At 35.8% G+C, this 12,763-nt stretch overlaps 1 protein-coding gene across 8 annotated transcripts in view; it reads left to right on the top strand.

Annotated features, from left to right (window-relative positions):
* The window catches only part of DGLUCY (D-glutamate cyclase), a 48,646-nt gene extending 36,476 nt beyond the window's left edge, over positions 1–12,170 (top strand). For all 8 annotated transcript variants that reach the window (XM_029997327.2, XM_029997321.2, XM_029997306.2 and 5 more), the window contains 4 exons: positions 119–267; positions 5,182–5,301; positions 6,952–7,103; positions 11,723–12,170. In XM_029997327.2, the coding sequence (XP_029853187.1) occupies positions 119–267; positions 5,182–5,301; positions 6,952–7,103; positions 11,723–11,866 (565 nt within the window). In that variant the 3' untranslated portion in view covers positions 11,867–12,170. The remainder of the gene's footprint in view (positions 1–118; positions 268–5,181; positions 5,302–6,951; positions 7,104–11,722) is intronic.
* The last annotated feature ends 593 nt before the right edge of the window (positions 12,171–12,763 follow it).

Genomic DNA, 12,763 nt, shown 5'->3' with positions numbered 1-12,763 from the left:
CTAAATCATCAAAAAGTAGAACCAAGCACAACAGGAGAAGCAGCCAACAGAAGAGTTCATTATGTGAGAATTGCAGTTTTAACTACTCTCCTCTGTTTTTTCACTCATCTCTAACCAGATTTGATCACCTGATAGCAATAGAGCGTGCTGGGATGGCTGCTGATGGCAATTATTACAATGCCAGGAAAGTTAACATTAAACATCTAGTGGATCCCATAGATGAACTATTTTTAGCTGCACAAACCATTCCAGGAATCACAACAACAGGTACGTGTGAGTTTGTGTTATATTCTCAGAAGCAAGAGAAGCACAGAACAGGAACTCTGACTGGAAGCAAGGGGAGCAGGAGGCAGGTGCTGAATAACTGTTTGCAGGCTACAGCTGTTTGTTGTGGTTGAGTTTAAAGACTGTTGCTGGAGAAAAGTTAGAGGTTTCTATTGAAGGGTTCCCACAACCAAAAAAAAGAGAGTTGATTTCAAAGTTATTTAAGGACAAAAAAGCAAGCCCAGATGTGCGTATTATCTATACATCAATGTGCATACATATGCTTCTCTAAAAGTAGTTTTTGACACTGACTTTATTCTTTATTTTACATGTGAAAGGCAGCATAGAAAGCAAATGACTACTGAATGGAAACATTACATATTAAAATATTATAGTTATTTTTATGATTGTTACACCTTAACACCTGTGTTAAAACAGCAGTCTGGATAGAATCTTAGTTTGTCTTGCCTTTTAGCAGTACATTCTCTTGAGCAGGGATTGCATATTTGCATCTATTAAAATAGTGCCTTCTCTAACAAAATATACATATACAATAATAACCTTTAAAGGAGTACATTGTCCTTCCTGTCAAAACTACATTAGGATTGACTAATATGTCTAATGAGAGTGCTGTTGTCAACACAGTGCTCCTCTCTTTTGTCGATAGTCCTTTTTTTCCTGAAAACTGACTTGTACCTGGTTTTGAAAGAATATGCCATAGATCAAGGATTCCCAGATACATAAAAATTGTTGTACAACTTCTTTGTACAATCAAATGCTTTGTGCTACACTATGTGGCCCAAAACACATTTAGAAGATATATAATCTATATAAATATTCAAAACAAAATTAGAAATAAGGGTCACAAAATCAGAAGTAAGTGTCCATGCCAGGCTGATTTCAGTCACGTCAGAACATGTCTGCTGATTTGGCTTTTTTTCTTCTTGTAGTACTGTGGACTCACTCCTAAGTATTACCAAAAGCACTGGGACTTTGACTTCTCAGTAGTGATGTTTCTCAAATGTTTCCATGGAATTTAGAGAGCTCCTGCAGACATAATGTGTAGTCTGATTTCACTTTATTGGAATCATTTAGAAGTTGTATAGCAGAAGAGTTCACCAGTATTTTTTGTATTATCTTAAAACTTGTAATATGTTTTACTTAGGTTTAATTCAAATTTTTGTCCTATTCCTAAGGAGTAACATTCGACATTCAAAAAGAAGCACTCTAGATGGCACTCTGTTGGCAATCTTAGCAGAGAAGCTGAAGATTGAATAACAAAAGCTCTCTTTCATAAGGATGTTTAGCAAAATGCCTCAGAGCCTTATCTGCTGCAGTTAATTTCAATTACTTTGTCCCTGATTTTAGACTGTTGATACAAGGACTTGGTCTCTCCAGCTACTTATGTAACATCACATCCTGATTCCTTTAATAAAAATACCTCCATTTCTTAAAATATCTCCCAGGGCAGCTCAAAGTATATTATTGATTTGGTGGAGTTTGGCGTGTTCTGCAGAGTGGGAATTTGAATCTGTTCAGGAGAATTTAGTTTGTTTTAAACATTCTCTAAATATTCAAATATACTATGAAATGTTGTTAATTAAAAATACCACGAGCTTGTGAATAAGAAGAAAAGAAGCAGTTATCCAGATTCACTGTGTCCCTTTGCTGTTAATTTTCTCTAAAGAGATGTCTGCATAGAAAATGATTTAACAGGTCATAGGCTTCAAAAGACAATGAAGTTATCTGCTCTGATCTCCCATGGAATTTGAGCACATGGATATTCTACGCTGGAGAGCTAATTAAGTATCTATAGAAAAACAATGTAATTTTTTTCTTACATTGTCTGTTACCTAGTTAACATTTCTTATTTTGTTTATCACACTAACTTTTTGTGTCTGTTTTTTAATTTGATTACAATTTCTTGGGATGGCTGTTGGCTTTTTCAGTGTTTTTCTGCAAAGCCTAGCTTAACAAGGCACGAATCTGGGCTGTGGCCTTTACATCTTGTCTCTCATTACTGATGATAATGTATTGCTACTAATTATGATAAATTTTTCTGGTGGGGCTATCTTTGACTTTCTTCATGGTCAGTAGGAACTTGGAGGCATATGTCTAGTTCAAAATAAAATGCAAATATTGTACAGCACCCATTAGGGTGGAGTACTCAACTTTATAGATTAGGAAAGGATACTAGAAAGATCAAGTTTTCAGCCTTACAGAAGTCTTTATATAGTGTGCTCAGTGGCAAGAAGTACTGCATTAGTAGGTAGAGAGGGGAAATATTAGAACATTTGTTAAATGCTGATTAATTGCTGTCAAGTTTTGTATTTAAAACAAGATCTGTGTTTAAAAGAACTGATCTAGGAGTCTGACCACAGACAAATCATGAACAATGCCTGCCATTGTATGGGTACCGCTATCATAAAAAGTCATGGAGTAAGCAGCAACCTTCAGGAATATACAAAATAAGAAGATGTGAAAGACTGAGGTTGGAAGGACTTATGTTCCACAAAAGATTGAAATAAAAGATTAAGAGATGTTACTGAAACCACATGCTATTTTTTTCAGCTGTCATACAACTGACATAGCTCTATGCTATTTATATAGGAGCTAATGAAAAGCTTTCCAAAGCACTGCATGAAAAATGTGGTCACACTTGTTTCCCTTTCATACAAATGATTTTTAGCACAGAAGACGACATTTCCTGCATTTTTCATGAATGTAGTTTCAGAAACCAATGTAGTCAGTGAAAATTTGCCTGGAAGAGCCAATGGAACTATTTTTCCTCTGCCTGGAAAGCACTCAGGCCTTTAGGAGAAGAGGATTCATCTTGTCTATTTTCAGACATCTATATTTGAGATGTCTGCCTTAGGGTGAGATGAACTGAATGCTTGAAGGGTCTGTTTCTCTCTGCTGACTTTTTTAAAGTCTAGCTGACTAGCTCATGTGTAGATGGCTGCGTTTTGTCAGGTGAATCTCACTGGAAATCAACAGTAAAATGTCATCCTCTGCCAATGTGTAGAGGAAGAAGAAAACAGATGGTACAGGAAAATTTTTGGTGTGGTGTTCTTTTCCTCCCAGTGTAATGCTAATGGGATCCATCCACAGCAGTATATCTACTAACTGTATAACCATCCTGGTGACAGGAATTTCAAAAAAGCAAGGACTTCAGCAAAGCAAGGCTGATACAAAAAACCCTGAGCAACAGATTAGTATCTTTCAGTTAAAGAAACTGTTGACGATCTTCAAAGGGCAGTAACTCATTCTAGCCTTTTTAAAGAACATTAAAAGCAAAATTTTAGATTTTGAATATAAGAAAAATCGAAAGATTCTGTGGATTCTTACAAAACAGTAGTAACTACCATATTTATGTATGATGACAGAGGCACCGTAATTATGTCTTTACCTATTTGAAAAGTACTACCAACAAACAGATTTTAGAAAGCACCATTAAATCCAAACACCGAAATAAATGTGACAAGATTATTAAAGCAGATAGGAAAAAAGATTAGCTGTTCCATGGCAAATCCTTTTATGTAAGTTACGTGTCACTCACTCAGTTACTCTCCCCTTGACTATATAGACTTAAGGACTAAAAAATTGCTACTGAGAAATAACTTCCAATTTCACTTAAAGAAGAAATTTGCTACAGACTTATGTGAGATATTTATGCAGTTACTAAAAGTGTTAAATTTATCAATTTTCAGAGCTTGAAGTATAAATTATAAATACTGTAATGTCTCTCCTGTAACACATGCTATGCATTAGAGCACAGTCACATTTCAAATTCAAATATGCTACATTGCAGTGAGGACTTGGAGCTCTTCACTGCTCTGTTTCACAGACATTAACTAGGAATTTTCTATAAAATCTTCAAACTTGAGAAGATGCCATTTAGACTAACAGGTGAAAGGGAGATGTTAATTTCCATTCAAATAGATGGATTTTTTTTGCAGGTTTTTTTATACGTTGGTGAGAGACTAGAGGTACTATCCAGCTTTCATGTAAGCTGCTAGTTTATGTGTTATCCTCATCTCCAGATCTCTGAATGACATCTAACAATTTTATGTCCCAAACATAGGTTTGCCCAGAATTTTCCTGAAATTACATAAGTCCCATTGATTTTACTGAAATCACTGAGACAAATACGTAGTGTTTCTATTTGACCAACAAAAATCAAGGCCCCATACCCTGAATATAAGAACACTTTGAAATAAAATTTTTTAAAAGCTATTTTTTTTCATAAATTACTAGAAAAAAATGAAAACAGTAATAGTACACAGGGTTGGGCTCTTTGTATGCTGTGGTGCAATGATAGTCATCTGTGTAAAATAGATTGCCTGTGCAGTAAGTCATCCTACTTCTGCCAAAGTCCTTACATATATGTTTGTTTATCTTTCTGCAATAATTGCTACTTTTAATCTCTTTTTTTAATTAAAGCTTGTAAAAGCCAAAGTTTTCTATGCTTGCTTTATTATAGAATCATAGGCTAATTTTGCAGGTTTATTTTGGATTCATTTTTCTATCTTCTTTCTCTATTTGTGCTAATGTACTTATGATAATGCATTGTATAGAACACTCGTTGTTTAAGGCCTTCCATAAGCAAAATTTACTATCTATCTTAATTCTGTCTGCAGTTCATGAGCACTTGACAATTTTGATTTCTTTTGCGTGCACCAGTACAGCATGCATCACATATATACCCTTACAGGTTAGCATGTGATAGGTGATGCTTTCAGCCATTTCATTCACAGTGTTCCGGTTTTAGACACTTTTGATTAAAAAGGATTAATCATCTCGTATTGAGCTATGAATTTCACAGAGGCTCTGGGGAAGGCAATGGATGCTTTCTAAATGGATTGTTAGTTATATGCTGGGTTCGTACTCACTTCGTCTTTTTCTCTTTTAATAAAGGTGTTGGAGATGGAGGAAATGAATTAGGAATGGGCAAAGTAAAAGATGCTGTAAAGAAGCACATAAAAAATGGAGATGTTATAGCTTGTGATGTTGAAGCCGATTTTACTATTGTAGCTGGTAAGGGATTTGGGGGGGGGGGGGGAGAGCTGTTGATGTTTGAGAATAGACTTGCCAAGAAAACATCTGTCTTTCCAACTACTTTGTATTAGCCCTTTCTTTGTATGACCAAGCAAACAAATCTGTCTCTGTTTTATGCCTATTTTCTGAGTAGTTAAGCAACTACAGCTCCAGCAGAAATGTCTGAAAATTGAGGATGTTTCATGAAGAAAGTGCATTTAATTGGAAGTAGTCGGGAAATCCTGAATATTCTTGAAATATCACACCTTAAATAAAATATCAAGGAAGACTGCATAAGTGATCTGTGTGGGAATTGAAATGTCTATGCACGTATGAATTTTCAGTATAATTGATGAGCTTCTGTGGGTGTGACACTGTCAGGGTCATCAGTCACATTGCTCTGACATGAAGAGATGGTAAGTCCTTTCAACAGCCACTCGAGGACAGATGTACATTCTTAATGTACAACAAAATTTGAATGCTATAGTTAAAATTCTCTTCTACCCTAATGGCTTAACCAGCATGAAGTAAAATTTGCAGTGAGAATGATATGTTCAGCAAGGACCAATTTATGAATGGTCCATATTGTACTTAGGCTCAGGTTTCTCAGTTTCTAACCTAGATATCTAACACTCTTGATACTAAACCAGCAATTCTGGGGGAGAGATGAGCGTGTGGTGACAATTACATCTACTTCTTGTGGCTATATGTATATAGTATCGATGGTGGCTGTTTTGGCAATTCTGATGATTTTTAGTTTGAAAGCAACTGTCACACCCAGACCCTGCAAAGGGAAGCAAGGTGGAGGTTTTGACATGTTTAAGTGTGGAAAACTGCATGCACTAAAGCAGCTTCCACACTTTTTGAAAATTTTGCTATTCTGCATCTCTGGAAAAGGTATTGGGCAGCAGAGATAACTTCTCACAGCAAGTTTCAAATCTAATGATCTCCAATACAGTCTTGACAAAGAAGCTGTCAAACAAGACTGTGTGGACTGATTTGATAACAGTGTACAGAAAATTTGTGGATATTAACTACATTAGAATGTCCTTTTGTATAAGATACTTACACCAAGGCCATATCATCAAGACACACACAATTAGTTTCACCATGGCTTCATATCTTATAAAACAGCTGAACTGTGTAATCAGTCATCATTTGTGACCAAAAAGGGATTCTCTGCAATGGTACAGCATTCTGTTACAAAAATCTGACACCAGTGAAAATTTGCCTGGTTTAGGATACTTTATCAAAGTCTTCCACCTCTGTGTGGTTAAAAGCAAAAGACACCGGGCTGTAACACTGCTCCTCACAGTTCATGGACTTCACATTAAGCCAAGTGGGATTGTGTTAGAGACCACGCCCATTTGAGTTTTTGCTTTGTTGGAAAGACAAATGACAAACACTAGATGGAAACTTGCAGAAATTCAATCTGAAATACTACTGAAAACATTTTATGTTAAGCAATTGTGTATTTCTGAAATAAATGTTCCAAATTCATGTCAGTATTTAATTCATACCTATGTTCCATTTCACCATCGCTACATGAGACTCAGTTGTACGTGCCTAATGACTTAGGCAGATTAGTTATCTTTGCAATAACTAGTCGGGTTTTTTACAATTTGGTTTCATGGTGACATTCTTTTGCAGGGGTCTCTAACTGGGGAGGCTATGCCATTGCTTGTGCTCTGTATATTCTCAGCACTTGTGAAATACATGATCGCTATCTGAGGAAAGCTGTTGGGTTTCCACAGTTATCAAAGAAGATGGTCTGGCTATTGGCACTTCCATCAGTTACCAAGGTAATTTCTATAGGGCCAAGGAGTTATGACTTGGTCATGACACATAGATGGAATTGGCTACCAGCCGCTAAATCCTGCCTAGTCCAGTTCAATACCTTACTTTCACATGGTCTTTTGGTGACTTTTGGGAATCCCTGGTGAAGAAGCAGCCGCACTGTACTTCAAATATTCCGCAAAGGATTCGAGACAGATTAAACATAAAAATCCTCAAAAATGAATGTATTCATGTGCTGCGACTTCAAGCACAAGACAGTACTACAATTTTGTGGGCAGTGCAAGAAATCCTTGTATTGCAATACAGTGATTAAAATTCCCTGTTCACTTCCTCAGTATTGTTCACAATTTTATAAATCTCTGTTGTAGCCCCCTTTAGATGTCTCTTCCAAAATCGTCACAGTTCTAATTCTGAAACCACTCCATACTTCTGATCTTTGCACCTTACTTCTGATCTTTCTACCTTTTCTAGTTACGTTAGAAGCTTTCTATAATTAGTTTTGAATGTTTCTAAATTAAAGTTGGAGAAAGACTTGCAGATGAATATTTTTAAATGTGTTTCGACTAATGCAGCTCTGAACAGTGTGATATTCTGGGAATGCAAAGGTTTCAGCATGAGAAAAAGTAAAATAACTGAGAGGGGTGAGAAATGACTGTGATCTGCACTCATCCTGCTAAGCACGTGGCTCTATTTTTAACTTGGCTGTGTTTAAAAAAAAAAATACTCAACGATCAAGTAAGGTTTGTTCCACTATACTTCTAATAACTTAGGAACTTCAAACTTCAGTTTTATTGGCAGAGTACCTCTATAGAGAATTGGACAAAACCAGGAAGTTTGTGACTTCCAAGAATGCTAAGCAAAATGTAATTCGTCCACCATAGATACTGCCCACAACAGTGGAGTATTTCTCCTGAGATGACAGTACGTTCTGCATGAAATTCCAACAAAGCACTTCTTCAGTATTTTAGAGTGTCTTACTTTTTTTTTAATTCTTGCTATTTTGATTTTTCATCTAAAGGTCATAAAACTGAAACTGATTCCAATGTTTAGCATAGCCATATAGCCACTTAACCTTTGACTTAACAAAGCATACGGCACCTTTCAGTGCAATCTTTTCCAAAAACAGTTTAATTACTTTTCACTTTTCAGTGTTTTTTTCCAGTTACATCTACTGGTTTTGCCCTTTAAAGTAACTTATCCTAAAAACTACTATGATCAAAATTCCTGGTAATGAGATACTGTAATTAAATGTGATATTGTGTACAGGAAATCCTTCTTGTTTTTGTTTTACTAAGCTATACAGCTGGGACTATTGATAATGATCCAATAATGGGCCATTGAAAGTGCAATACTAAAATCTATTGAGATAAAATAAATGGAAAGGGTTTTGTGGAGGAGAGAAAATTACAAAATGTCTGACGAGAATATGATAGCTTTAATTATAAATCACACAACAGTAAACAGTGCAGAAGATTGAACATATTAGCATTGATGTACTCCATTAGTATAAAAAAAAATTCAGGCCATTTATATCTATATGGCTACTTTCTGCCCAATCCAGCTTCTTTTAATGCTATAATAATTACCCAAGTAAGATAAAGAGCACCACCACACATACCCACCTCAGTGTTTATATCTGTCTGTTTGTAATTGGAAAGAAGACATCTGAAGGAGTGCCTAAGCACCAAACAGCTTTCTTAGAATGTGTTTTATTTTTCTTCCAAAAATGGCATTCCTTCCATGAAAACTGTAGATCATAATTACTAAATGAAGACTTCCCCTGAAACACAAAGGTTATTTCTCTGCAGCCTCATGTTCAAGCAGTGTCAGGATTGCACTGCAACAAATCCCAGAACTGTGGAGCTCCCCATTCCCACTGAACAGAATGCTGAGATTGTTCTAAGTGCATGGATTAGTCTTTGCAAATATTTTAATAAGAAATACAGCAAAGCGTTTGTTCCTTGTTGAGAACTTGATGAGCAAGAAACAATTTGATCCAACAACCTTTACTTTTACTTACCTTTCAGTTGTGGAGCTGAATCCTTATTATGTTGGTTAATACAATATTAGTTTGATTTTTCAGATGTTCGTGGTACTTTTATGCTGAAGTGACTGTAGGGAAATATATTAATTCATACATATCCAAATGTAGCTAATGCTAAACATCCTACAGTCAACTCTGCATTTCCTTGCATCTCACAACCAGGTTAATATATCAGGCAGTTGTTCTTTTACTGAACTCTTTATTAATGGTAAGAAATTAACTGTATAGTTGGGTTTTTTTGAAATTATGACCTATAAGAGTATGAATTACTTTATAAATGGGCAGTATATAAAGATGTGACATTTGTTTCAGCATTCTTTATTAGCTTTGTCATTCATAAGGGAGGTTTTTTTCCTGAATAAAGTGCAAATTAACAAGTTCTTTTCCTGGTTACCCCACTCCCAACATAATTATTTACTAAAGAGAGAACTCTGAGCAAATTGCAGCACTCTACAGCTAAGGAAGGGTTCTGTACATTGTGTGTTTTCCTTACAAATGGAAACAATAGCATTTCATGATAGAATACAGTTTATCAGGCATAGTTATATAGTATTAAGCAAGCCTTTTTTCCCCAAGTAAGCAGATCAGAAAGCTCTAACGTAAATATGTAGGAGAAACAATTCAAATTAGAAATGACATTTTGTGTATCCAATTCAGGTGTCTCTTCTGTGACGTGAGAGATCCAATTTGCCGCTTTGCATATAGATAGTGCTAAGAAAAACCTCTCTCATGCAGAATGATCAGGTGCTTATATTTGCATTCATATATATGATCATTCAGATGATATAAGCTGAGGTATATTTCTAATTTTATAATTTACAAAGTAGCACTTTCCATGCTACAATGTATCCAGATAATTTCCTTAACTAGCGGTGTCATTGCTGTATTGTTACATGGTGTCAAGACTGACACCATGTAACTATACATATTTTTTCTTTAATAGGAAACCAGTGCCTCATTTAACTTTGTTGCAGCTAAGAACTAGGATGCATTGCCAGGAAATACAAGACAAATCTTTATAAAGTGCATTCAGAAAGCAGGTTACCAAATTATACTAAATTCTCTGCTAATTGACCATGCACGGTATGCTTTAATTCTTTCAGAAATGTTTATATTTTGGCCATATACTGTATTATGTAAAATACAACCATATTGTGTCTAAATTCAGATCTAAAACTATTGCATTCTTTATGGTTGAGAAGTCTTCCTAGAAAAAAACCTAACATTTAATAAGAGAATATTAGACATTTTAACTTCATAATTTTTTATCACTAATTTGCATTCAAGAGATAAAGGACTTTGCTGGAATATCAAACAAGAAGTATTTAAACCTATAGGACTGTTTGTCAAAGGCACTGGTAGGGCCGTTTCAGCAGCAATTTCCATCAAAGCAGGGTCTCACACAAATGGAAACAGAACAGTAGACCAAAGACCAGAAAAGGCATTCCTAGCAAAGAAGGGGAAGAGAAGATAGGTATGTGACTGTTTCAAGGTCTTATGTAAATTACCACAGGGTTGGGACAGGGGGAAGCTAAGACGTGACTAGGCTTTTTATTTTTTCTTAGATTTTTATTAACAGAATTAGAGAAATAAATTTTCTTTGTAGTAAATGCTAAGACAGTAGAAAGAGTTTACAGTGTACGTTTCATTTAAAATGAAAAGCAAAGCAGTTTATGCTAGACATACATCCATTTGAAACCAGGTCTTCAGATTCCACTGTTCATAGAACTAGTGTTTTTTCAGAGCTGATGTTATCCCATCTTTTCCTCTCGCAATGCTATCTCACCCACAGCTCACAACCGAGGATTTTGTCCTCTCTGTGTATTTTAACAGCTCAACTTGGAACATGCTTTGTTATCTGCTTACATTACTATTAAGCAAGAAAATAACTGTTATAAACATGAAATTGAGTTGCAGTTCTAAACAAAGTATATGCTATTTCAGAGAAGCCCAAGGAAGCACAATTTCAGGGTTTTCTTTTTTCCACATCCCTTTCCTAAGCAACCAGAATTCTCATAAAATCAATCAAAAAAAAAAAAAAAAAGAGGACAGAGAGCAAAAGGCACACAGAGATCACAGAAGATGCAGGAAAGGAAAGTGATTGTGCAGCCCATTCAGGTACTCTCTGTAACCTTTTTTCCAGATGCATCCTCTTTCCCTTCTGTTCTTCCTCTTTAAAAATGCATCTGCAGCCAGCTGCTATGCTGGGGAAATGACAGGTAGTTTATAAGATACTTGGGTGGAGGTTCCTTTGATTCTGATTTGTGCAATGTAGGAACTTGAAACCAGGCAAAAAAGGATTCATGTTTCTGAATTGACACTGATGTACTGTTTGAGGGAGTGTGGAGAACAATAATATAATTCAGTAATTAAATAGCAGTCAAGAATATAAGCCTTTTGACACTCCCTAAGTTCCAGATGCTACACATTTGGGACAAGGAAAACAAGGTGTTAGCAAATTGATGTCAAAATAAATATGGAGGATGTGGTCAGTCTCCCCTAGAATTAAAATAAAGATTTTGATGAATGCTCTTGTCTGATTCAGGATTTTAATTATATTCTACTTCTTTGTTTTTTAAGGAAGAAAAGCTTCTGAAAACACTTGTGCGGCACAGGGTCCGCAGTGGAAAAACTGCCAGTCTAGAAATGGAAGTGGACGGGCTGCCCTTCTACAACACCCATTCGCTTATGATTGAAAAGCTGCTGCAAGAAGCGCAGCAGTGACTGTCCCAAATGATTTCTATATCAAGAGTTGCTCCCATGTTACTTCCTTATTCCCTAGGCTCTCACAAGATATAAAAGATCAGAAAAAGATGACTTTTCATTGCTGGTGTCTTGGCCGCGCGCAACTTTTCATTGTTATTCTTACAACATCTCTGTGAAGCGAGAAGGGGATATCATCATGATTTGGTCTACCTTTCTTTTCTGTAATGTTACAATGGATAATGGATATGAAATGATATTATATACTAAGAGGTGATCTGGCTTTTACAAAGAAAGCTTGTCATTAAAATGAAATATTATTGCATTGCTGTTCCTGTTTTACTAACCTCATAACTGCAACAGGAAGTAACTCTTGTAGCAACTTGGATTTAAAAATACCTTGTGGTGGGGAAAACGGCTGCAGTGGAGAGGGGAGGTTCAAAACAAAAAACCCCAGTAAGTGTTACAGTAGTGGAAGTCGTTAAATATGGCTCCCCTGCACACTTCCTGTAGCCCCTCTAACACTGTCTTCTTGTGGTGGTGGATAGTTTGTGAAAGTGTGAGGAGATAAGGGGAGAGCTTTAACTGAGCTAATGAAAGTGAGGGCAGCATTGCAGACCTTCCGTGTAAAGGTAGGCTATACCATTTGCCTCCTTCATATTAGTAGTTTGCCATTTATATATTTTTTCCCTTTCCAGGTAATACAGAAAGGTTGTAGACATTTCAGGGTATCCTGTTGTTAAGAATAAAGGAATTAGAGACATAAATAGTGATTAAAAAGTAACGCTCAGAAATTAAAGCATGATTAGAAATTAAAACCCATTTGCATTCAGTATGAAATAAAATTATGTAAATGAACATTTAGATGAATTCCAGTTATAGAAATTCAGCTCCTGACAAGACTAAGTGAAGAAAAAT

The sequence above is a fragment of the Aquila chrysaetos genome, chromosome 2 (assembly GCF_900496995.4).
Source record: "Aquila chrysaetos chrysaetos chromosome 2, bAquChr1.4, whole genome shotgun sequence".
In the NCBI taxonomy this organism is placed as follows: domain Eukaryota; kingdom Metazoa; phylum Chordata; class Aves; order Accipitriformes; family Accipitridae; genus Aquila; species Aquila chrysaetos.
Note: the sequence above shows the minus strand (reverse complement) of the source record. Positions and strands in the feature narration are given on the sequence as shown.